Genomic DNA, 27,962 nt, shown 5'->3' with positions numbered 1-27,962 from the left:
GACAGCGAGCTCTTGTCCTCTGATAGCAGTGTCACGCTTCTCTATTCTTACTGGATTGTTAGATTGCTTTAGATTGTTTCCTCGGGACGTTTACAACAAGGTTAAAATATCAAACACATCTCATGACACCAATCCAAAGCGAGCGGGGTTTATCAGGGGGGACCTGGAGCATTCATTTCCCCACCCATTTACCCCTTCATCCCTTGTTTATATGTTAAAAACTGAAGAATTCAGCCCTGTGGAAAAGCGTCTTTTGATGGTGCAGTGTTGTGGTTTGCGATGTATTGCTGGTTCGCAGCTTCGGCGGAAATGTAGATGCATGAATCGGTTTCGAAGCGAATTGTTTGCCGTTGCGTTTGTGTTTAACGTTAGCTGATCTTTGAATCAACACAACAGCGTTAACGTTAGCTGCCCTGGACAAAATGAGCAGAAAACAGCATCATTTTAAAGGAGCAGAGGTCAGCTGCTGTGTTAAATACTTCTTATTCGGATTCAACATCATATTTTGGGTAAGTTTTGTGGATCTGCAGTTAATTTGCTTATTATTGTGTCTCTCAAAATCATGAATTGCCTCTATAGTCTTTTCACTGTGTTTCTCCAACATCTTACAAATCTTTATTTCAAAACAAGTTTAGCGGGATAACAATAGATAATTCACCTAACGTTAATTTACCTTATTCATTTCACAACATGTTACATGAACGTATGAGTTTGTACGAAATATTACGTACCAGTGTTCATATTCTTTTTTTTTTTCTTTTTTTTTTTTTGTATAGCAAGTTATCTTTCTGAGGTAAAGTTACACGTATAATTTTGGATAGATTCTCAAATTCACATCCAGGAAGAAAAATCACCTGTTTCCCATGGGAATGGATTAGGCTGGACTTGTTGGATCTTGCTTTTTCAGTAGCCTACCTTTCCAGGTCTGGAGAATACATCCCATTGAGAATTGGGGGGAGTGGAGGATAAATAGGATTATCCAGGTCTCATTAGTCGGGCGAGCTTGGGTCAATTCAAAGGTTTAACAGAGATTACCTCACACCATTCAGTTTCCCCATGTCTGTGTAGGAAATGATAAATTTTTTGGTCTTTTCAGTCATTCTCTTTTCCACAAATGGATTTTCCATGTTCTTGTAGTGATTTAGAGGGAAAGTGATTGTATCAGTTCCAGAGCAATTCGGTTATGGTGTTATTGATTGTAATGCTAAATCAAAAAATGTCAGTTTTTCTGTTTGCATCTGCTAACGTTATCTGTTCTTATTCTTTATCTGATATTAATTGGAATCAGTAAAAGAATGTCTTTTAGGTGTAACGTTATAGTTTTATTTTATGTTGTTTACATGCTTCAACAAAACTTATTTCATTGATATTGATCCAAGTGTTAAGAATATTTGTCTTTATTAAAAGGGATAACCCACCTAAAATCTATCATTATTTACTCATTTTCATGTTGTTTGCTGTTATTTCCCCCCCATGGAATAATAAAAAAAAAAGAATAGCCTATTCCTTTAGTTTTCCGACATAATGACAGTTTATAGTGACCAAGGGCTGTCAAGCTACAAAACAAAAACAATGTAGGCTAAAAGCACCATAAAAGTAGTCCATACAGTCTGTGCACTGTATAACTATCCTACATGACTTATAGGGTTAGTAAACCCAAACAATAAAAAATTCTTGGGAACACAAATTAAGATCTTTTTAATTAAATCTGAGAGCTTTCTGTCACAACAACATCTGATCTTGCGTCAACACAACACACGATACATCGTGGTGCTCTTGTGAACGCACATTGGAGATTAATATTTTGTAAATAAAGTGGTAAATTATATATTTTTTGCACAAACGAAGCACTCACGTTGATTAATAAAATTGAGGTTAAACCACTGGAGTCACATGGATTACTTTATGTCTTTACTACCTTTCTGTGGCTTGAAAGTGGTAGTTGCATGGACTTTCAATGGAGGGACAGAAAGCTCTCAGATTTCATAAAAAATATCTTCATTTGTGTTCCGAAGATGAACGAATGTCTTGCGGGTTTGGAGCGACATGGCGGTGAGTGGGCCTAATTAATAACAGAATTTTCATTTTTGGGTGAACTAACCTTTTATGGAAACTTGAAATATAGGAAATAAGCTGTATGGAGGACTATTATTGTGCTATTGTTGATCCTCCTTGAAGCTTGACAGCCATGTTCACTAATGGTATGGAAAATATCCGGGTTTGGATTAGAACAACTTGAGAGTGAGCAAATGATGACAAAACTTTATTGTTGGGGGGTAAAATCTCTCTCTCAAGTGACTCTTAATTCTTAAATATGGACATTTCTCATCATTGAGGACCAATCACTCCACTATGGTTTTCATGTAAGAGAGTGATAAATTGTGAGATAAAAGGAATCACTTAGAGCGGGAAGCTTCCATGAGTCACTTCTGGGGTGAACACATCGCCTGGAGCATGATTCTGGTAAGCTTCTTGCTGTCATAAATTCCAGCGTGGTTTCTCTTCATTGGTTTGTATTGAACGGGGCTGTGAAGACCCCTCTGGAGGACGGGATGGTAATTGGTGCCTCCTCATGCTTTAATGCTGTCCCGTCTGAAATGTTAACCTTGCATAATGTTCCGCTGCCCTCTGTAACAGCTAGCCCTCCTACTGCCATTGTTCCCACGCTATAGAGGGCCTGTTGTGCTTTGTTGAAACTTAGACGCCAGTGTTTTCACCAAATTGTGTCCAGAATGTCAGTCTATACTCCTGGAAGCTGAAATCAACCCTCTCTTAAACATCGTAGTTAAATTAAACGCATGACTTAATCTTTTCAGGTGCAGATCACTGTAAGTCAAATCTGATTCTGAAAGTTCATCTAAAAATGAAAGTTCTGTCATTATTTACTTACCCTCATGACTCTTTTTCTTCTGTGGGGCACAAAAGAAGGTATTTTTAGAATAGATATTTTGAGAAGTGTTGAAAACTCTTGAAAAGGCCTAGAAGTCCACTCGTAACACATCTCCGGCTTCCTGTTGGAAATGATGATCTTGTCAATAGATCAATTTAAAAATGATCTTTTATACAGTACTGTTACTGGGTATTAACATGCCTAAGACTTTTGCACAGTACTGTTTATATATACAGTATGTATACTAATGGTATGTATACTAATGCTATATATACAGTATATACATATAGACTCGCACATCCACCATGTTTGTAGTTTTTTTTAGCACTGTTTGTAATTCTAATCGAATCCTCGACCAATGCGCAGTGGGTTGTTGGCAATTTTAGTCATTAGCGTGTGCATGGATCTGCACTTCGGATTCTAACTGGAAAAAGTCGATGATCCGAGTATCTTTGAATACTCATTTCAACATACTACAATTTGGGACAGACTAATTCTAATTTCGAATACTATTTAGAACGGATAGTATGCGAATTGTGACTCAGCAATTGGTTATCACGCATCACTCGCACACATTTGAGCTTCATCTTTTCCTTTTAATGGTGGTTGACAAACCCACTTGAAGGTGTATACCACAACCAACTGTGCGACTCCTACGTGACTGCTGACGTAAAGGTAATGATCAGTTAAAAATGCTTAAGGAGAAAATTGTACATCTTACCACTTAGAAAAGTAATTGAAAACCTCTTTTCAACAATTCTCATAATTGGAGATATCATTCATGTCTGTAGCTTGAACCGTGCAGGATAAGTGCTTGTGTTATGGGTACGTTCAAATCCCTATTTCTAATTATGAGCAAAAGCATCAATAATTAAGTCAGATTTTTTTACTTCCTTGCATTTATTGTCCCCTCGTCATGTCTGAAAGCCTTCCATTGTCTCTCGACTCCTTTTGTCTTTGCAGACTGTTTGACCCCTGTGCACCCGTACCGTCTAATGCCTGTCTGATTGGTTTAAAGTGGAGACAGTCTGATCGGTCAGAAACCTACCTGATCCCAACAGAGCACTCATTTCGCCTGCCTCAGACTGGACCTAGTTGATGGCCTGTAATTACAGACGCCTCGCTCTGTAATCGCAGTCTCATATCTACCCGGGAGGCTTTGCAGGGACATCTTAACATTCCCAACATTAAACCCCCCTGCCGCCACCCCCCCCTTCACCCCAGCAGTCTTTGATTCCTCCTCTCCAATTTTTACTCCTTTCCATTTGGGAGCCTCGCAGCCCCCTTGTCTTGTATTCAAATGAAGATGCTTGGGGGTGAGTGAGTGAATGGTGTGTGTGAGAAGGGACGTGCTGTTCCCACAGCGTCTGAGAGGCCCGAGTGCGAGCCGCGGCACTGTGTGTTTTAGTGAACCCCATTCATCCTCACGCTATGGGGCTGACGGGGGCCGTGCGACTATTGTCACACACACCGCCCCTGATGCGACAAAAACATTTGACTGATGCATTTGTTTGCATGCTTCATGTGTCTGGCTCGTGTATTGTGTACAAACAAAGCAACGCACGTTTCTGATTTCTGAGAGAAACCTGAAGTGTTTATTGCGTGTGTTTGTGTCCTTGCTTGAGCTCGTGCTGAGATCATGTGTAGCCCCGTGTTTTGTATGTTTTTCCGTTTCATATCCTCCAGGTTCATATGGCAGATGGGAACCACATGTCCGTTCCCCCTCTTCCTCTGTTGCTCTGCGAGGGAGTTTATTTCCATGCCATTTCCCAGCAGGCCCCACTCTCACTCGCACACATTGACTCATTCTCACTAAAACACAAATGAAGCAAGCCAGAGTCATTGTTCCACTGTTCCATCAAATATAAAAACTAACTCTAACATTTCGTTTTTGAGGCAGTGCTGACACTTAACAATTATGTGGTAATTAGATACTGTTTTATGTGCTAAAATAAAACATTGTTTTATAGCTAGTTTTTGTTGTTTTGAAATAGACTAAAGTATACGGGTGAGATTCGTCCCCTTGATATGTGTCCACTCGTAACACATCTCAGGCGTCCATTTGGAAATTATGATATTTCCATTTTACAGGCCAGAGAAAGATATTTTCTAACCAGTTAGAACCATAAACAGGCTCCCGTAAACCTAATACAAACGTTATGAGGACAACACTAGACTTTTATGTATTCTGCAGAAAATGGTTGCGTTTGTTCTTGTGCCGGGGTGTTGCAATGCAGTTGCTAAGGTTTTCTGATTTTATTGTGCTGCTATGTGGTTGCTATGTGCTTGCTTAAAGGGATAATGAACTAAAAATGAAAATTCTGCAGTCAGTTGCTTGTTCCAAGCCCGTATGACTGTGTTCTTTGGCCACACAATGAATTTGTTTTGGACCCCATTGACTTTCATTGAAGAATGTTGTAAACAATTTCAACATTCTTCAAAATATCTTCTTTTGTGTTCCACAGAAGCAAGAAAGTCATTCGGTTTTGGAAGTGAGTGGGTTTTATCACCCTCCAGGTGAAAATCACAAGTCAGATAGTTTAGAAAAGTTATTGTACACTTTTGGTGTGTTCACACATGGCAGCAAAAATAACTATTAATGAGAAAGTTTGCCGTTTGTTCAAATCTCTAACCCTGAGTACTGTGAGGAAAGTTAATATCGATGCTTGCCTTAGCAAGCAGTACTAATAAAGCCAGAAATACTACTATGTACTGAGTCAGACTTTCCATAAGCATAAGTTTCCATGGTGATGCAGCAGTTCTTTAATCAAATAAAGATAAAGATGTCAGAAAATGGAGTAGAAAAGCAAAAGCTTTTCTTATGGCTGTAACAGCTGGTGGAAAAGTGGTTCTGCTCCCTGTCACAGCTGAGAGTTTAAGCCAAGAGTTTATTTGGCTGCCGTTTGTGATAATACAGAGATACTGTATGTCTAATCATCCTACTATGTGAGATAGCAGCTTTCCTCTGCTTGTCCAGAGTTACTAAATTAGCTGTTTATATTAAGTGTTCTACAATGCTTGATTGTGTCTTAATCTTGTGACACAACGCCGGCCTCCCCTGGATCAAGACCGTCAGAACTGGGGGAGATGATAGCGATGAGTGCGAATCAGTGGTATGGATTGACAGAGAAAGTGTGTGCAGTGGATGACTGGCCCTTAGCTCTGTCCCATCCATCCATTGGATTAGCCGAGACCACAGGGAAATGGGATTATGGGATTTGCGGCTGCCGATGCCCGACCTTTTACTCTCCTTCCCGCTCTCACGTTTCCCCTCAAGCTGGGATTGCTCTAACCTGCAGTCAAACACACAGCTGAGAGAGCCCAGTGGGAGTTTGACAGGGAATCTGTAGTTTTGATAACACATTAGAACAAGAAGGTCAGTCATTAAATCAAACTTGTAGAATTTTTTTTTTCATCGCATGGTTTAGCCCAGGTAAAATTGTACTGTAGTTGGTGTCATGACCTAGTAGTTGGTGCATGTGCTTAAGACATGTTGAGCTGTGGTGCTCACGTTCAAAGTTTCATCCCATTCTCTCTCTCTCTCTCTGGTAATTTCCTGTACCATCTCTCTGTAATAAAAGTGGTGTATGACTTTTTTTTCTTTTTTTTAATAACAAACCTAATGGACCTAATGACATTTGTGACTCTCAGAAGTTTTCTGAGACCTTAGTCGGGTTAGACGTGTGGTAGATTTTCCCCTACGCACCTGACTTACATTTACCTGGGTGTCCAGTCGACATCCAAGCATCTACAGTCGACACTTAATAATATTTATACTCTAGCACTGTGTCTACAGTCGACAACTGGCTTTGAGTCTGTCGACGTCTCAAACTTTTTGAACACTACCACTTGGGAATAGATGTAATATCTCTTGTGTCTAGCATGCTACGCAGCAATAATCAGACAGACTCCAGACAATGCCTAAGATTATACTTTAATCGGAGCTCAGACCTTTTTAGAAAGAATCCCACCAGCAAAAACGAGTACAACAGTTTTTATAGAATAGGAGCCTGGCAAAGGTGACATGATTCTAATATTCATATTTTCTTTTACAAAATGGTTCTTCACATGTATAATTCAGCAAACCCTCTGTTAGGTAAAAGCAAATCCTGATTTCATAATTATGCAAGATGGTTACTCTTTGTTGCTCAAAGTCATGAGTTTAAATATATTTAGACAACTGTCTAGTTTAATTTCTCCTTTTGTTATATTCAGACTTGATTCAGACACACACTGACTTTGGCCAAAGTGTTAGGGGCATTTCATTTTCAAAAGCATATACAAATTAATCCTGCAAGAAAAATAAATATTAATAATGATTAATTTAAAAAAAAATCCATCACAGACGCCATATTGAATTTAAAGCCGATAAAAAATGAGGCTGTGAGGGACAGACTTACATTGTAAAAAGGTTCTGTATCATGTAATTTTCACCACTTTTAAAAGTGTTTTATTTAGGCTGTGTTCACATTTGGCAGGTTTGGTTAGATTAAAACAAACTCTGGTGCGATTGTTAGTGCGGTTCATTTTAATTAATGTGAACGCTGGTGCACACTAAACAAGTAGACTGAGACTGCTGAAAAGATGGGTCTCGGTCTGTTTCCAAATGAACTCTGGTTTGGTTCGAATGAAATATGAACGCAACATGAACCAAAGATATCTAAACAAATCAGAAACAGGACATGATGTCACAAGATAAGACCCAAAAATTGACACAATTCTCAAGCATACCTGTTTTTTTCTCGTCATGTTGCCCGTCACATCACAACCGCATCTCGTTGCAGCAGATCTTCGTTTGTGTGTGTGACGGAGGGATTCTTGCCGCTGTTTTGACTCTTTTACACATTTTATAAGCTCTTCAAGAGTTATCAGCTCCATCATATGCCATCATACGCACAGCGAGCGCATTTAGCCCAGCACACAGCATTGTTTTGGATTTTCCGTCGCACTCGCAAAATATACGTCATAAAAGCAGTATCTTTAGGTTCGGTGTTAAGAATGACAGTGTGAACGCTAAGTGAACCAGAACTAAATGCATCATTTTCTTTTTTGGTCCAGACCAAGAGAACCGAACTACAAGTGTGGACACGTCGATTTTTTCTACTGAAAGTTTTTTTTGGAAAGACATTTCATCAGTTGAACAATCGGTATATGTTGTTCAACAACATTACAATCCATTGAGTTCATTGTAATTCTATCCCTCACAGCCTCGTTTTCATTCCTGTTAATTAAATAATATATTAAATATGGCGCTACCTTGACCAACGATAGTGTTCGACCGATACATTGGCAAGGCTGACATGTTGGCTGATATTTAGGATTTTTAATTATTGGCATTGGCTGATAAATTTTTCTATTTGGCAGATGTGTCTGAAGTATGACTCTTATTTTGACCGTGCAGGACTTCTTATTTGGATTCTTTTTTTATATTAATTTTCAAATAATGTAAATCTTATGAAAAAATGTATATACATTTAATTTTAGCAATTGTTAATCATGTGTTTTTTAATCTTTAAATTAAATATGATATCAGATATATCAGCCATCCTGCTCCCTAAGATTTCCACATCGGCCATAAGAAAATAAGAAAATCCACTGAGAATATCAATAACAGCTCTTTTTCTGAAGAATCTGGGTAAAGAATTAAAGAAAGACTTTTTAGTGAACTATACCTTTAAAGCAACAACATGTAACTTTTCAACCTTCATAATATATTTCCAAGACCCTTGTGATAGTACATCGACTTACAATAGGTTGAATGAGACGTCTGCCAGAGCCTGACGGGGTCTGTATCGCTTTTACTGGCACTATGTAACTTCGGGGTGCGGGTAGTAACCAGAGCTCAAAAAGAACTACAAAATTCGACTGCTTTACGGCATACGTCACTTTGCCCACCACTTCCTCAAATGTGGCCAACCAGCGCGTTTGTTTTCGTACGTCTGTTTTCGTCATGGCTGAAGCAGCAGCGAAACGTAAGAAGTCCAAGGTTTTGTCGGAGTAGAGTCGGAAGAGGAAAAGGGAGAGTAATAAACTGAAAGTCAGGACGAGGATCAATATTGGTCGAGCGTTTGCTCGCTGGCGTTAGCTTATGGAGGAGGAGAGTTACCAGACCGATGCTGACTTGGCCGTCATGCTGTTGAACTAGTAAGTAACTGTAAATTGCTTGCATACTATCTTTAGTTTTTCTAATCTGTTGTCTGCCTGGCTACGTTATCTGGTCCTCCATTTATTTATCTTCATGAATCAGCTAGTAGATGAGCGAATTATCAATCTGGTAGCTAGTAAACACTAACATGGTAGTTTTAGATGGTTAGGATGCTATCGCTATCATTCTCGTTCAGATTTGAGCATTGCAATCGACATGCAAATCGCAAATGTTTGAGTTAAAATGTTTAGTCTACTAAACATGTATAAATTATGAAAGGGGGAAGATTAATAATATTATCATTGCCCATATGAAAAAAAACCTGCATGCTTCATATACAGTAACCGTAAATCATTTTACGACAGCGGTAATGGACAATTCCGCTTCCAACCTGTAGGGCGACCGCAGAGGAAAAGTTCCATGTTGTTGCTTTAAAGTGTGATAGTCAATTTAGAATCTGATTTTCCTCGGAAATGGTTGGGTAGACAATAGACATGCCAGAACAGTAGAATTAGTGAACCATAAACCTCAATGTAATAAAACAGGTTCCTGTAAGCAGTGTCATCCAAGGGATTTCTCTCATTCAGGTAAAAACAAGTCTTGGCTCCTTCTCAAGGAAACTTATGCCAAAGATTGCAGCGCATGCAGGGAAATCGCTACTTTCCGGATCTTTGATAGAAACACGGCCAATTTTTTCTTTTTCTTTTCCAGATGGTTTGCCCTCAGATAAAGAGAGCACAGTGCTGTCTGCACATAGCAGTAACCTCATGCTATTATGGAGCGAGAATGAATTGTTTAAGTGGTGTAAATGTGATCAATTCTGTTGTGTGTTGCAGTTGCTGGGAGCTGCATTCCTGGGTATTGGACTTTGGGCTTGGGCAGAAAAGGCAAGTTGGAAACACAAATACAGAATAACACAACGATCGGTGACATGCCTCAAATTCCTAATATTATTATCCATGTGGTTGCCAGAGCAACATAATCATAGACATAAACAGAAGAAGACAGCGCACTTTAAAAGTACAAACTACCTACAAATACCCCGTTGTCTCATTCGGTCTGCCTGTTAAAGCATCAGAATTAATGTTTAACATCTTTTCCTCTTGAACTTCATGCTTTATTTTATGAAAGGGTATTTTTGCCAAATGTAAAGCAGTTCTGTGAATCCCCCATTTTGCTTTTGATGTATGAAACCTAACTTAAAGCCTCCTTAAACCATGACATTTGAGAGCATATGGGTGGCATCTTTTATTTATTTCCATGACAGTTTAATGACTTTGTTATATTTTTGTTGCAGGCCTTTAACCATGGTGCATAGCTCAATAAGGCTTTGTATTTATTGTGACTATTCTCTCTCCGATTTGTCGTCCCTCTCAGAAAAGGTCACCCTCACTGTTATGTATTCATGCATGAAAGGTGAATGTAATTTCTTCACACTAATTTGAGGCGACTAAATGAATCTAGAAGTCAATTGGCTGATTAATAACCTGGAAATTGCTCCATTTCAGTCGTTGATTGCTCTGCTAAAAGACACGTGTAGGACATATGGCACTTTGTATTAATGTCAGCCAATTATGAAACATCTTGGTAACACCATGTAAATAATTAATAAAGGGTTCATTTTTACATTTGCTAAATGTTAATTACAGAAACAAAGCATTAAGAATCGGACTGAGGGTGTTGAATTTGAAATTGTGATTTTAAATAAGTGTTCAAGTGAATTTCAGAGCCGCCTATTCTTCTGCCATCATGGCAAACAAAGCAAGAGCACATAAAAAAGGAACCTTGTTTATATTCACTGTCAGCATGGTCTAAAACCTGGGATTGAACTGAAATTCCACCCTGATGTGGAAATCCAAACGTGTAAGGCATGAATCACCGTGGAGAGCTGAAGGATTGAAGGTCAGGATGTGAACTTACAACAACTCTGTCTGATGTGTCTGTCCCACAGGGAGTGCTGTCAAACATTTCCTCCATCACAGATCTGGGCGGCTTCGACCCTGTCTGGCTGTTTATCGTAGTAGGAGGGGTGATGTTCATCCTCGGATTTGCCGGATGCATCGGTGCGCTCCGGGAAAACACTTTTCTGCTCAAATTTGTGAGTTCCACCCGGTCTCTGATTTCAAGGCTTATTTGTTTCCAGATATGGACGTTTAAATGAAATGAATTTGCTATAACACAAGAATACACCCAGAAGTAATTGAAATGCCACCTGGAGGAAATTTAAATGGCAATGATTTTATTGAAGAAATATTCACCTTAAAAAAATCACTGAAAATGATTTACTGAGATTTTTAGGATAATGAAGTTCTGACTCCACTATCTGTGTGTTTTCTCTTCTAGTTTTCAGTGTTTTTGGGCCTCATCTTTTTCCTGGAGCTCACAGCTGGCATTTTAGCCTTCGTGTTCAAAGACTGGATCAAAGACCAGCTGAACTTCTTCATCAACAACAATGTTAAAGCATATCGGGATGACATTGACCTCCAGAACCTCATTGACTTTGCTCAAGAATATGTGAGTCAGCACTTCTCTTCCCCTCTCATTTCTTGCTGTGCTGTGGTATATATTTGAATGAGACAGATGGTATGTAAGTGTGCACTAGAAAATTTGAGTCATCATGCATTTTTTATATGAAAAGTTTAACTGTAAATTACAGCTGTGTGATGATAATGGTGATGTTATGTATCACATCAGTGGTCGTGTTGTGGTGCTCATGGACCGAATGACTGGAACCTGAACATCTATTTCAACTGCACTGACTTTAACCCCAGCCGGGAAAGCTGTGGCGTTCCCTTCTCCTGTTGCGTCAAAGACCCTGCTGTGAGTGCCAGAAACGATCGTTTCATCTGTTTACCACTTGCTCTTAACCCTGCTCCTGTTTCAGCAAGTTAACTGTTATCACAATCTTAAACATTTTCTTCTGTACTGCATGCTTTGAAGATTGAACTGAACATCCTAATTCATTCATAGAACAACGGAGTGTTACTATAATGTGCTGGTTTGTTTTATGGGGATAACAGAATGCAGCTAAGGCCCTGTTTACACCTGGTATTAAGATGCGTTTTGGTCGATCAGATCACAAGGGAGACACATACCCGTTTACACCTGCTGTTTTAATCCGTCTCTTTTGTCCACATTCAACCACTTCTGTCCTGATTTCTTCGAGGGTAGGGTCTATGGTAAATCCACGGGCTTTTTCAGATCTTTTGATCTAATGGGCGAAATAAGCTTGTGCAATTTACATATGAACGCGACTGGAGACGACGGAAATATGTATGGAGGGCACTGATAGACGCCAGACCACGTCAAACGCCGTGAGTGCATGTTAGAAATCAGAAATGGCGAGAGAACATTGTGTTTGGTATGTTTTTTGTCTCCAAACTTGGGACTCCAGCCGACAAAGTTTAAATCCCGTCTGGCGAGCGCGCTTCCCATAATGTTTACGCATAGAATAGTCGTCTTTTTGTGGCTGTTTGAACACATTCAAACACACGAGTGTCTACACTACGAAAGTAATCCGGTCAAATGCGTTTTCGACTACCTCTGGAAGTGGTCGAAAGTGGACTAGCTCAACTTTTTTGACCCCATTCACTCCTGTATTTAGTGACGCCCACTTGTGAGCCGATCAACCAAAATGCATCTTAAAACAAGGTATAAACCAGGCCAAAGGGATGTAGCTTAGGGGAAGAGCACATGTGAGGTTTTGCATTTTATTTTTATTTTCTGTGTAGCTAAGGATAGCTAGATTATAAGTCAACTATATAAACTTGTTTTTTCCTTTTTTTTAAAAACGATTTACACTAAGGTCCTATTAGTTAACATTGGTTAATGCATTAACATTAAATAACAATGAGCAATATATTTGTTACAGTATTTACTCATCTTTTTTAGCGTTAGTTAATAAAAATACAGCTCTTTATTGTTAGTTACTGTTCATCTCGGGTCTTTTAAAAAATATTAAAACTTTTGATTTTAATAATGTATAAGGAAATGTTGAAATTAAGATCAATAAAAGCTTTAGTGGTATTTTCATTTTTAGTCCATGTTAACTGATGTATTTAATGTTAAAAAATGAAACCTGTTACTATTTTTATATACTGTTAGCTGATAATAGTGTTGTTTAGCTGTTAAAATGTTGAATGTGAAAAACACTTCTCATCTCTTTGTATATTCTATTAGTTTGGGTGTTTTTTTGTATTCAAACCTAACAATTTTTTTCATGTTATCTTAAACGGTATATTTTATCTGAAAATTTGTATTCTGTACTTTTATTCTATTGTAAAGTTTGCATAAAAATAAATTGAGCATGTTTTCTTGGTCTCTCTCTAGGAGGATGTCCTGAATACACAGTGTGGCTATGATGTGCGGCATCAAGGAGTGAGTGTGTTATTACTAGTTATACTTTATTAGTATATTAGTTGTACTAATACTTTACAATAGGATTTCATTTGTTAACATTAGTTAACTACAATAGTTAACATGAACCAACAATGAACAATAACTCTACGGCTTTTATTCGTCTTAATGTTAATTTCAACATTTAACAGAACATTTTTAAAATGAAAACTTGTATTCGTTATCATTAGTAAATGCACTATGAATTAACTTGAACAATTGTATTTTCATTAACTAACACTGGCAGATTTTTTAAATGTTGTAAAAATATACTGCTTCCTGTTAGTTCATGTTAGTTAATATATTAACTAATGTTAACAAATGAGACCTTATTGTAAAGGTTTACCATATATTTAATGATGAAATGGTGTACAAATCGTGTAGTGTCAGACCACCCTTTGAAAAGAGCACAGAAGGGTTTAGTGCATGAGAGATTCTGAGAGCATTTGAATTCATCTTCTCTTCCTTAATAACAGTTTAAGCCTTTAAAAGTGATAATTAGTTTCTACTTTTAGCCAAAGGAAATTGTGGAGCTCTGTAATTGGGAAGTCAGCGGCTTATGCCAGCATGGGTGGAGTGACACTGCACCCACGGTTTACCACCGTCTCTCCTGTATCCATGGATACTCTTTCTCTTACAATCCACCTTTTAATAGGTTTTATTTGCTGTTATGATGGTTTTTTACTGACTTTTTATTTTGAGCTGTAGGTATTAGAAAGACAATAAACCAATGTCTGCTCAAAGAATCATACTTTAAAAAATTTCCACCTTTCATTGGCTTTCTTTGAATCCAATGACTTCCTACTGGTTTGGCGTTACGTTTCTAAAGTCTTTTGTGTCTTCTTTCCTGGGGGGACAAAAGATTCTATAGAGAGCAAGTTTGTATGGTTCACAAAAGCTGGATTGTGTGGCTTTCTCTTTCTTCACCTTCAAATGTCACTGACAGCCCCAAATCACACCTTTTCATCTCCTTCCTTCCCAGAATCCAATAGACAGTAGTTAAGACATTCTTGTATGTCTGTGTAATACAAACTGGATCCTCCCTGTGTCAGGTTATATGTGGTGAGCTGTGTGACATTTTGTCTACTTAGCGTGGGAGTGAGTTCCTCCAGTTTTCCAGAGAGGATATTTGTTCTCAAATAGATTAATGTGCAGGTCCGCCCAGGTGAAGGCCTAATTGTTTATCCTGGACTTGTGTAAAGATTAAAGGTCAACTCGGAGGAGCAAACACCAATATGGCACGCCGTGCACTTAAATGAGGATTTAGTTTCTTATTTAGATCTGACATTTTCCATCAAGTGATGTGCTGTTTTGAATAATCTTTTTAATAGGAGTTGGATCAGCAGAAGTACATTTACACCAAGGGCTGCGTGGGGCAGTTTGAAAAGTGGCTGCAGGACAATCTGATCATTGTTGCTGGGATTTTTGTGGGGATTGCATTATTACAGGTAAGGACAATGATAATGGAAATGCTTTAAAGCATGCAAATATCCGTTAAAGATGTCGTAATAACTGAACAGATGTGCTTGAATGGGGCCTGAGTGGAAAAATGTTCACACAAGAATGAGGGTCATGCTGCCACCTTCTGGTTGAACTGTAAAATACAGCTTTAAATCTAGTTCCTACATTAATTGATACCAAACTGAATCTTAAAATGTCCGGGTCATATTTCACCCCCAAAATCAGAAGAAAAAATATAAAATGTTATTTTTGCATTGTGATATTTTCAGATACTACAATGTACACTACAGTTTAAAAGTTTGGGGTCGGTAAGATTTTTTTTGATGTTTTTGAAAGAAGCCTCTTCTGCTCACCAAGGCTGCGTTTATTTGATAAAGAAATACAGTAAAAAAACTGTTTTACTGATACTGCTTTTTTATTTTAATATATTTTAAAATGTAATTTATTCCTGTGACGCAAAGCTGAGTTTTAGCATCATTGCTCCAGTCTTCAGTCACATGATCCTTCAGAAATCATTCTAATATGCTGATTTGCTGCTCAAGAAACATTTCTTATTATTCTCAATGTTGAAAACAGTTGTGCCACTTCATTTATTTTGTGGAAACAACGATAAAACATATTCAGGATTCTTTGATGAATAGCAAGTTCAAAAGAACAGCATTTATTTGAAATAGATATCTTTTGTAACATTATAAATGTCTTTATTGTCAATTTAATTTTCACCTTGATGATGTATAAATTTCTTTAAAAAAATCTTACTGACAGCAAACTGTCGTGTATACTTAAATAAAAAAAATTACAATACAATTCTAATATTATGGTATAATATTATTTCATAAAGTGAAGGATATTGCAAAGGCTTGCAATTAAAGGGACACTTCTCCCAAAAAATGTAAGTAAATGCTGTTAATTTACTCACCTCAGGCCATCAAGATGTTGGTGTCTTTTTTCCTTCAGTAGAACACTAAAAAGTTGTTTAGCTGAAACCATGATCCTTTGTGATTCATATCATAATACCCGTGGCTCCTGGCGATACATTGAGGTCTTATGAAGCGAAGACGATCAGTCTGCTTACGTCATTTATTGTGCGACGGGAAGCTTGTGATCCAGACTATCTTGAGCATGCTCAAGACTGTTTGTAGAGGGTGTGGATTATGGGTAATAATGCTTTAAATAATGTTCTTGCACAGACTTATCGTTTCGCTTCATAAGACCAGACCATAAGTTCAGGTAATTAAAAATGAAAACGAGAGCACTTTGAATGTGTATAGTAATTGTTCTTTTTAAATATGTTTCAGATTTTTGGGATATGTCTGGCTCAGAACTTGGTGAGTGACATCAGAGCGGTCAAAGCCAACTGGTGACCCTTTTCAGAGGGCGACAGCTGACAGTGACCTCTGTGATTATGGCAGAGCTAATTGCAAATCAGCACTGTTTACACACCATTGAGCTGGGAAATTCTGCCCTTTTAACCCTACGGACGTTGTATGTTGGCTGACTTTTCAAAATGGACTTTCCATCTATGTTTTTTTTCTTTTTTGTGGTCCCTTATCTGAAAGCAAGCTCTTATGGAGGGTATCCAGATGGAGCTTAACGTGAGATGTCACACCGAGATCAAGCTATCTGCGATCTTGCAGCTGTCTCTTGATCGAACACTATTTTCGTTTGCCCTTATTAAAAACATTCACCAGACTCTCCTTCGCGTTGGTGATTTAATGTCAAGCAGAGGGTGTTTTCATTAACCTGTGGATGACTTGCTTTGGAGAAACACACAATTCAACCACTTTGAGACTTTAAACAGAGGAGCCATGAACTAAACAATGCCTTACAGCAGTGCATTTCTCTATACACGTGTGCGGATTCAGCTTTTTACACGACATTCTGTCTGTCAGTCATCCGAGCCAATGGACTCTTACCTCTGATTGGCTCTCTGTTGCACAGGGTAGCCAATCAGTACAACGTACTTGATAATTACACGTATGCATTTATTTTTCCATTGCATTTATAGTTCCACCACTTGGTGGAGAAATGGTCTGTTTTTTGTCTATATAGTTATATTTTATTCTCATTTTCTCTTGTTTTTTTGGGTTGTCATCTGTGAGTATGAATCGACTTGACCGCTGTCCCAGACTTGCTTATGAATCTTTTTGTTTTCGCTGCTCTGCCTAGATAGTGATATGCTATAGTGACACTAATAATGTATTATTATAAATATGCTGCTGCTTTAACTCAAAGAAGATATACATCGCTATACTAACCAACTGAACTTTTTACAGAAATCATGAGGTATACATTCCCTCTGGGAAACTTCAGATCACGCAGAGTGCTTTGCGAAACGAATCTGACGTGAGTGCACATGAAGTGGACGGATTGAATTAGCCTTGCGTGTGATCACATGCCTTATTGAGCCCTATAGAGATGGTAGCCGAAGCCTCCGGCAGTTACGCGGCACGTGGACCTTTAGAATGGCTTTATTTACTATTCAGATTCTCTTGCTTTGCGCCACATGCATGCAAAAAAATGCATGGCAATGAAGACCTCTTTAAACGCATGCACACGTGTGTCCGTACCAGTGCGTGTTCAGAAGGTGTCTGCATTGAGTCATGACCTTAAAGCTAATAATGTGCAAAGTAAGATAAACGACGTGCTGTGTGTGTAGAACGTGCTCGGATGGTTTTAGCAGTGTCGGCAGACTGAACTGACTCATCTGTTTAAAAAGATCTACTGTGTTTCAAGACTCTATATAACCTCTGTTGTCAGAGTGAATAGTAAAATGTGAGATTTCTCTTCTGTGGTCTTTTTGGGAGATTTGGGAGGGGGTTGCCGACTCCTGCCTGTGTATATTAGAGTGCAGATACAAGACAGATTATATGCTAAATGATGTTTAGCCCCCTTTTTGTGGACCTAAATGGATGACCCTCATGAAAGCCTATCAAGAACATGTCTAGGTTGCATTTCTGTATCATATCATTGCAATGATAAAAAGATCACTACAAAAAAAAAAAAAAGTACGTTATTTAAATAATAGAGTATTTATGTGTATAATGATCATTGTTGTTGTACTGCCTTTGTTGATGTTAATAATGTATTCAATGACAAGAAGCTAATTGAACTTAATTATCAATTAAAATAATCTCAAAAGTAAAAAAAGGAGTAAAATGTGGAACTGTCATGAAAACATGAATGTATGTATTCTTGGGTGAAATGCAACCTGGACATGTTTTTATTTGAGATTGACACAAATACCGTGTTTATTATCTCTCTCCCTCTCATTTTCTTTGTCATGCAATTATGGCCTTTTTGTGTCTTTCTTTAATTATTTGGCTTTTTTTCTAAACAGAGAACTCTAACATTCGCTTTTGAGGGAGCCTCTTGCATATCATGAATGTAAACATCATCTTTTACTAATGTTATGTCATATATAACTTATCCTTCAAAGTGCAATGCACAAACATATGTGAATAAAATTAATGTTTGTCTGACTGTAGGCACACAACTGAAAAACATCGCAAATCTGTGTTCGTGTAGTGAATTAGACAGTCCTCGTGCATGCATTGGCATTATGCATTTGTGCGTTCTTTTCTGTGCTGGTTCATCAGAAACTGTTTTGATGATTGGTATTAAAACCATTGAGCCTTTTTGCTGGCCTTTCTCTGTACCAGCTGTGGCAGTCGAAATGTTTGCAAATCTTAAAGCACAGTTTTCTCAGAGGAGCTGGAGTTTCTAGAACATCGTTAATGCATATCAATATGGTTTTTGAACTATTTAAATCTTTTCCCGACATAATGCTTGACATCACACTTGTCACTTTTAATGCGCTTTGAAATATGAATTGCGAAAGCCTTCATTTTTTGTTTACATTCCCATACGCATGTCTTCACAGAAATGTTTGGATTCTACCTCATCATGGAGAAATGACTTCAATCATGGTTATTTGGGGAGTTATAACTCTAATGCAGCCGTTGTAAACATTTTCGAAGAGTTGTAAATAATGGTTGAGGTTGTCTTTTGCAGTCTTAGCTTTTCTTTTAGGCAAACTATCATTTTCTTGACAAGTCATGGAATGCAAAAAATACTAATGTTGATTTCATGTTTGAATGGCTTGTTGTTGTTTAAACTTATCCAGAGCCATTATAGGCAGCACTATTTCAGTACTCGGGTTCCTGCAAACAAATAGAGAAATTGAGGATTTGAACTAGTTTATTGACTTAGTGTTCATTATCCAACAATATCATATTAGAATAACTCAAAATACCCTCTTTAACTGAATCATGAATATTTCACTTGGAGACCTAAAGCATTTCCTGTGCTCTCCATTATACGAGTCTGAATGATTATACTAACCTATAATAACAGTCATACTTACTGTGGATTTTCACTTTCTATTAAAAAAGAAAACTATAGAAAATTATGATCGTGTTTGGAAACAGCCTAGCAATGGCACTGCGTTGCAGTAGTTGTGTTTTATTTTATGTTGTTTTTTTGTAATTCTTGTCCAAAGGTCCATTTATTGGGGGCGTCCAATGGACTTTTCCTGCGGAAGATGGTCTGTTACACTGTATGATACAAGATATGCTTTTTCTTTTTCATAATAAAATGGATTTATGACATGCTGAACTCAATTTCTTTCATCTGCAAGTTCTGTCAAACATTTGATTGGAAATCGGTGTTCGGTGCTACTTCACTGATGGATCATTGTATAAATGTGAATCTCATCGATGCATTATACCTAAAAACGCATGATTATTATTATTTTTTCTTCTCTCTTTCTCACAAGATCAATTTACCATTGGCAGACCTGTTCATTTTACAGGGATGTTACGCCTAATTAAAGTTAGAAGAACCACTGTAAAATATTTAATGAAATGATACATGCTCATCATGACAAATAATATGTGTTTACCCTAAAAGTGATTTTAATGTTATAGTGTTTATTTTAGGGTAATTTGTATACAATATTTTTACATTGGGTTGACACTGCTGACACTTTTTGAGATTTATAATAATAGCAAAATAATTTGCCATTTTAAGTTAAAAACTGTTATAAACATTTTGAATTTGGTAAGCTACAATAGATTAGTAGGGTCTATTACCAATTTCTATTGATTGATAGATTGTACATTCAGATATAAAAAAAAAAAAAAACGATATATAAATTGATGGGGTGATATCTATAAGTATTTTTCTTATTCAAACTAACATTCGGATATTAAAATAGAACAAAACGCCAACAATAAAATGAACTAACTAGCTTGTTATCTAGTTAAAATATGATAACAAATAATAGTTTGCGGTTTCGAGCAGCATGACACGCGACAGTTTTTGTAGGCTACAGCTAACCGGAAGCGGATGAGACCGGAAGCCTCGACACAATCAAGTCACCCGCGCCCGCTCTTAATGTGTGAATATGAATTGTGGACATTACAATTTGCTTCTGGCCATTTGAAAGTGAGTGACGGAAAGCAACTGCTGCTAAACACAAAGGTAGATACGCTGATGTCATTTTCACTCTGACCACTAGATGGTGACAAACCTTCACACTTTGTAACAACAGTAAATCCTGTAAATTTACACAAAAAAAAAGCCTCATCTTGATAATCTCATCTTTCTTTTGTTCAGTAGTATGTGATGCTGACACAAGTAAACAAGAAACACTGCTCGAGCGCCTTTTAAAAGATGCTTTAATGTGCTTTTTGACATGGTCTCTCTGCACATGCAGCACTAAATATTGTGTCCACCATCTGCAGTTTTCACTAAACATTTCTGTGTGCGCTTTGTTTGTTTATATGGCACTTCTATCTAGTTTTTTGAATAGAATGTTTTAGTTGTGACTCCTTCAGTACTTGCTAACCCTCTTCTGAAGTGTTGTGAAGGTGCCGTCATGCTGAATGCCAGTAATCGGAACAGTGACATTATCAAGACCACCTCCTTAAAATTGACCTCCTCAGATAAACAGACAGAATTAGATTCAGTACTGCTTCTCTAGCATGTTCCACCAATTGAAGTCAAATCAAATAATGATAAAATATTGAGCATATATGACTGGAGGGGATTATTTCTGTTGATGTGTGCCTGATAACGTCCAAGACCCTGCATTTGATATTTTCCAGAGATTATGTTTCCGATAGGATCAGCGCATCACAGTGTTGTCTGGAGGCAAGGAGATTCCTTGTAGGTTTTTTCCCTTAGAAAACTTCTGATCTGTTTTCCCCTATGTGCCCTGTACCCTTTCAACATATGGCTGATCCTTGACTGGATTACTCAAAGTCTCAAAGCAGGAATGTGACATTTCGATAGGACTTTAGGATGTCTCTCTATTGCTGTGGTCGTACCTTAAAGAAAGACTAGCTTGATGATAGATTACCTTCTGAAACAGGCCCAGCGACATGCTGCACAGTTTGACAGTGAATCGTTCTCAATTGACTTTTATTCTTGAAGAGGCACAATTTTATCGATTGCAAGTTTAACTTATAGCTTTTCTAAAAGCATGATTTTATCAACAATGGCATCTGTATTGGATAAAATTGGTGCAAGATGCTTTTATTTGTTCTGTATCATCAAAACAGGCTTTTACTCTTATGATGTGACTTGTGACAGCGAGCTACTGTTAGGCAGCATAGACTTTCAACTCTGTAAAACCTAACATTAATGTAGTTTCTCCAAACTCATGTCATTAAAATGTATAAGGTAATCTCAAAGAGAGAACTTAAACATGGTAGTGAACTAGAAGCAAGTACACTCAGGTTAACCATAAAATATTTTTTACATTTACTAAATTCAAGCTCAAGGAATTTTTGATATTGCACACAACCACAGTTTTGTACTTTATAATACTAAGTTATTAACATATTTATTATTATTATTATTCCAAAAAAAATAAGGAATATACTGCAGGTACAGAAGTCAAAACTTGAAAACTTTGAAGCGATGTTTAATCCAAATTGTTTTTATTTATATTTTATTAGGGTTCACAGTGTGCAAAAAAAAGCAAATCATTTTTATATCTATTTTTAAATAAGTTTTTTCTCTTAAAACAAGTCTTATTTAAAAAAAAAAAAAAAAAAAAAAAAATATATATATATATATATATATATATGAAGAGTTCAGATGCAAAAGCCTCTAAGTGCCATCTGAAATTTTCTCCTAGAATGATCATTTTTATCAAGCTCGTATATTTAGGTTCAGTAATTTCACTTAAATGGCAATGAAAATTACCTATGGATTGTCATGTATGTATGTATGTGTGTGTGTGTGTGTGTGCGTGTGCCTGTGTGTAAAACCCTAACCCTTCGAGACATTATCTCTAAAAACAAGTCTTATTGAGCATCTTATTGAAAACTATTTTTTTTTTTTTTTTTTTCAGTTAACTCAACCCTGATACATCTTCAAAACTCATGACTGTTCTCTAAATATAATTAAAAGAGAGTGGCTGCAGTCAAAATATTTGGACACGTGTGTGTGTGTGTGTGTGTGTGTGTGTGTGTGTGTGTGTGTGTGTGTGTGTGTGTAATTCAACAGAGCAGCGTTATTTTCATTTGAAAGGAAAGATCTCTCAGTTAGACTGAGATAATGGAGACATGTTTCATCTTGCTTCGAAATGCTTTTACTAGAGTGCATCTGTCCGATCGGCAAGCCACTAAAGACTGCTGTACTAATACAGTCCAAATCATCACACGTCTGGCCCATCACAGCAGCTCATAAGACTGTGAAGTGAGTCATGATGAGTGTTGATCTCAACCACAGAACTGACTGTTTATTTGAGGGCTGAATCAGCCATGTTGCTTTGGCAGTTTCAAAGGCTCCCATTCAGCCAGTGATGCCGTCAAACCTGCGTCATTTGTCTAGAACAAGGCGACCATCACATGACGCCTCTTAGCTCCTTTTCGTTTCATGTGGATGCCATCTAAAGGAGACTCTTTCAGCTTCGTAATCGCCCAAAAGAGGTGATGCCCATGGGTTTTCACTGCTCCCCAGAATGGGAAATGAATGCGCCGTAAAAAAGCATATTTTGTTTAACGCGGTTTGGTGGCTTTTCTCTGAAAGCTAATGAATGTAACAGGGTCGGCCATGTTCAGCACGCAAGCGTGCAACCAAATGACACTGTTTACTCTGTTAGGGGTGAAACTTGAGGGGATTTTGAGAGGGAGGTGATGTCCGAGGGCTTGAGGCTTTTTCATCGCTGCGTGACTCAGATAAAGCCTGATGGGGACAATGCCTCCTGCATGTGGAGGATTGGGAATTTTCCAAACATTTTCTCGCTTTCTTTTCCTCTGTAGTCCTGCAAATGACTCAAAATTGATTCGTATCTCCCACACTTTCCTCGCTATTCTGGCTTCTTAAAAAATCGTCCAGCCGCCCATCGTCTTGTCCCATGGCGAGTGGCTGTGTGAGAAGCCTCCGTCCAGCAGAAAGTTTGTGGAATTTATTGCTCCTAATGGATTGATTGGATGATTGTGTAATTCGATTGGATATCCAGTGGCTGCCGGGAAACTTTAACCAATCGAATCAGAGTGCGATTAATGGGAAGATTAGTTAATGTCATTGAGGGGTTTGCTGTTCTTAACATAGGCCTATTCTTACTTCAATAGGGTGATGATACTTCACAGAATGATGCTCAATCTGAATGTACACAAGAGCCTATTGATGTATACGACATGTTGGCACTGTCACCCGACAACAAATTTAGGAGCTTTAATTAGTAGAAACAGCCATCCAATTCATGCTTCTGTCCCTTTTTTATGTTTTGTTTTGCATTAGCTAAGAAATTATGCAATGCAAGATATGAATTGAGCACGATTACACAAACTGCATGCGTAATATCTGGTTTTGTAATCGGGGGTGTGATTCAGAGCTCTTATAAGCTTACATCAAATGTTCCCTTTCGGTTAAGTGTTGCTCTCACAGCTCTAATTACCCCTCTTTTATCATACGCTTTTATTACCTCTGAAATATTTTCACATGCAACGTTACGCACATTGGCTCATTGTTCACAGCCTGCGCATTTAATGTAATATCTGTTTTATATGGATGCCCTGAACATTAACTCCCACTAAAATTTTACAGCACGCAGGCCTGTGAGGCAGCAGCAATGTGATCTCACCTATTATGGATTTTCTTCTTTACCAGACTCTGTTGAGCTTTGCTCTGTGCCCGCCCTTACAAAACACTGGCAGCATCAGATAATAATAGTGTGGGATTTTGATATATCATATACTGAATGAAATGTCATGGTGTTTATTTATGCATATCATCATGGGAATGAAACCTATGACCTTGTCATTGCTATCAGGACATTAAGTCAGGATCATAGTTTCCTCACCATATCGAAATCTCAGATGACCAGACAGTGATTCATCATTTATAAATAATGGTTAAAATGTTGGTGTCCATTGTCGTGTACACAAGTGAGTCTTTAAAAGCTTCACTTATATATGTAATATGTAAGGGATAATGTAGAGCGAGGCGGTTGTTATAGCGAATACAACCCCGACAGGTTGATGGGGTCTTGGATCAGCCTGGAGGGGTTGTATTCGCTATAACAACTGCCTCGCTCTGCATTTTCCCGCTTATTACATGGCTACCCACCAAATAAATCAACAATTTGACACAAAATATTGATTTAAAAATGAGTTTATTGATTTAAAAACGATTGTATTGCTTCCGCTAAAGAAAATAGTCCATTCCGTCTCTACGGTTAGAATCCTGCGTCCATAGCAACGCTCTGTTTTTCATGGCAACGGTGTGTTATACTTCGCAGCGGTCTGTTATCAAGAAATAACAGACCGCATTCTACACTGGAATTCAACCAAGCCATGTGATAAGTAAGGGTTAATGCCCTCCGCTGCGCGTCGGACGGTTCACGCCTCGCCGTCGTCCATTAATACCTGACAATGGACACCTCGAAGGACATTAACCCGCTTATACCATGGTCACTTGCCAATTAACACATTTTTAAAACATTAGTTTATATTTGAATTAGTTTTACAATCGAAATCTAAAATTTTTACAAACAATAACTTGGTTTCCCTGGTTACGCCTGATGGTTTATTTACTAGGTGTCCTCTATCACTTTTTAATGGACACCCTGCAGCCAATCAGAATCGAGTAATCACCCAGACCATGGTATAAGAATATATAGTGCTCATAAATGGCTTTTGAGCCAGGACCCGGAAACCGGATTCCTTACGTCACAACTTACAGTAACAAGCAGATTGCCATTCTCAACTAATTTTATAATTTACCTTAATTATTATGTTAAAACTTTCATATTATTTGAGCTATAAAGGAGTTTAAATCATGTTTTACAGGTGTTATTTTGTAATTTTTTTATCCTAAAGTCGTTACACATAGTACTATTTTGACGTTTTTGCTTTTTTTTGTGATAATGAACATCACCTTACAATATACAGTTAAAACTTTTGTTTGATAATGCAATGTATGCAATTCAAATGTACATATTACACAATGCGGTTTATTGCAAGAAAGGCATTTTTTAATTTGCATTGAAAAACACACTGGAACTGTTTTGTTATGCTGCATTACACACTTTTGCCCTTAATAGTTTTTTTGTAATCAGTTAAGTATTGCAGTGTTTTATGTCAAATTTATGTTATTTATTGCGTTATTTTATTGTCATGTCACCCTGAAGGCCATTGTCATTGTACTGGATAATATTTTTTCTCAGAGGACACAAGCTCGGTTTCCACATTAAATATATTTGCCTTAATTCTCTGCAGCAGCTTGTTGACTAATGCGCTTCTGCTCTTTACGTTTTTAAACGAGGTCCAGTGCCATTCCTATGTGACAGAACCTTATGTCAAACCACTTAAAGCCCATGTAAAAACCTCGCTTTGTTGGTTTTGAACAAGGCAAAGTGCTTTTTATTGTGATGGAGTTGATCCATGATCTACGGTTGGAGGAGAATAATGGAATAGCATACTTGGGTGGTGGGGAATATTGACTTAAACACTTGAGTCTGTTTTACACGCTATTTGTCATTGAAACAGTTTAGGGAATGTAATAGCCTAATGAAGATAAAAGGTGTCCTGTGACGAAAATGCTCACGTAAGCATGCAAATGAACTTTTCACTCTTCTCTGATCTACAGCTGACCCTGCATTAATGCAGATTAGCACTCCAAGCTGGAAAATAGTTTTTCCTTGACTACACATATTACAGCAGAGCTCCACCGGCAGAGGAGTCTGGCTTCCTTATCAAAAACACGCCAGAAGATGGTAAGCGAGGTTCGATTAGCTTCAGGAACAGAGATAGCTCTTTGAACACATGATAGATTCAAGTTGGAGTGTGTTAATTCAAGATTCAGCCCCATATTCAATCTGCCCTTCTCTCTGTTTGCTCTTGATAGACAACACGGATAAATGTGGGTATTATCTTCTTGTACTCTCTGTGACAGTTTGAGTCTCGGTAAACATTCTCGCTCAACAGTTTTCTGCATGAGTGCAACGATTAGCAAGTCAACAAACTGTCGAGGCAGACATATAAGTCTTACTAATATGCTAAAGCTTTGAGAAAGCATCTAAACTATGCTGCAACTCATGTATTTATCAAGGAATGCACATATGAACTAATTAAAGATGATCTGACAATTTACACTAGCACAAATTCCAGGGTGGTGTATTCTGCTTTATGGTGGTCCAACATTGCTATGATGTTTATTAACATAACTTTGCTTGTATATCCGATTAAAAAGAATAGCCTTGGTTTAGGACTTTTAAGTTCTATTGACAGTGTCTGTATCATGCTTTTGACACAAGAGAAAATTATTTAGACTAATAGTAATTCATATTCATAACTCACAATTCATATAAATGGACAAAATTGCGACAAAATTGTGTTTACACTGTGGAGGTCTGTGGGTCAAGGCATTCTGAGTTTAAAGCAGAAATGTGCAGCTAGTATTTTCTTAAGGTTTTTTATTTTATTTCAATGGCTGCATCTGAAATCACATACTTCCATGCTATATAGTAGGCATAAAACAGTAAGTGACTAAATGAGTACAAAAGAAGTACCAGGATGACCTACTTCTTCCGGCGAGATTTTGAAGTGCGCATTCGATGGACACTTTACTATCCCATGAGGCCACTGGAGTGGATTTGTGAATGGCAGTGAAGTGACGCAACTGACACTTGTAGGTTACATGAAACAACATGGTGGATGTAGTACGTCCCGATTATATTCATACTATAAAGAACATACTTTTTAGTTGTCTTGAAGTAATTACTTATTTAAAAATAAGTACCTATAAGAGAGTATGTAGTTTAGGACGCAGCCATTGACTTCTTTGTCCCAATGGACTTTTTTTGTGTCTTTATACTGACACCTATTGACTTGGATGCATTAAATTTGCACTGTTGCCGCTTCACAGCAAAGTTGTTTTTGATTTTTTCCTTTTCATCTTTTGTCTTATTCTCTTATACAATTTTGTTTGGACTTTTGTTATACTGTAGGCACACCACCGTTCAAAAGTTTTGGGATGGGAAGATTTTTAAAATGCTTAAAAGTCTCTTATGCCCACCATTGCTGCATTAATTTGATAAAAAAAATACAGTAAAAACAGTAATATTGTGAAATATTATTAAACTGTTTTGTATTTAATATATTTTAAATTTTTATTTAGTCCTGTGATGACAAAGCTGAATTTTCAACATCATTACTCCAGTATTCAGTGTCACGTGATACATTTATTATTGTTACCAATGTTGAAAACAGTTGTGCTGCTTAATATTTTTTTGGAAACCCTAATACTTTTACTGCTGCCAGAGATTCATTGTAACATTGCATACAATGCGTAGACATGGCTGGCAATTATTTCTTTAACATATTTGAATGTTTCATGTCTTGTGGCTATGATTTGGGATTTGGATGTTTTTTTTTTTTTTTTTTTTTTACAAACTGTTGATGCAGATTAACATGAATTGAACATTTCTTTAAATGCTGGTATGGTCACATAACATGGACTAGTGGTTTAAGCTGATAGAGCAAACTAGTTGTTTGTGGTTTATAGCTTGTTACTATATGCTGCAGGACCAGCACAACAGACAATATATGCTGT

The 27,962-nt window shown here is 37.5% G+C and overlaps 1 protein-coding gene across 1 annotated transcript; it reads left to right on the top strand.

Annotated features, from left to right (window-relative positions):
• The first annotated feature begins 14 nt into the window (after positions 1-14).
• Positions 15-19,500, top strand: tspan17 (tetraspanin 17). The gene is made up of 9 exons (XM_081383347.1): positions 15-509; positions 9,872-9,922; positions 10,987-11,133; positions 11,379-11,549; positions 11,730-11,855; positions 13,365-13,412; positions 14,762-14,878; positions 16,190-16,219; positions 16,451-19,500. The coding sequence occupies exons 1-9, from the start codon at positions 423-425 to the stop codon at positions 16,631-16,633; spliced, it is 960 nt and encodes a 319-aa protein (XP_081239473.1). The 5' UTR covers positions 15-422; the 3' UTR covers positions 16,634-19,500.
• The last annotated feature ends 8,462 nt before the right edge of the window (positions 19,501-27,962 follow it).

The sequence above is a fragment of the Scardinius erythrophthalmus genome (assembly GCF_964197995.2).
Source record: "Scardinius erythrophthalmus genome assembly, chromosome: 13".
Taxonomy (NCBI): domain Eukaryota; kingdom Metazoa; phylum Chordata; class Actinopteri; order Cypriniformes; family Leuciscidae; genus Scardinius; species Scardinius erythrophthalmus.
The sequence above is the reverse complement of the archived record's forward strand: the minus strand, read 5'-3'. Positions and strand labels throughout refer to the sequence as shown.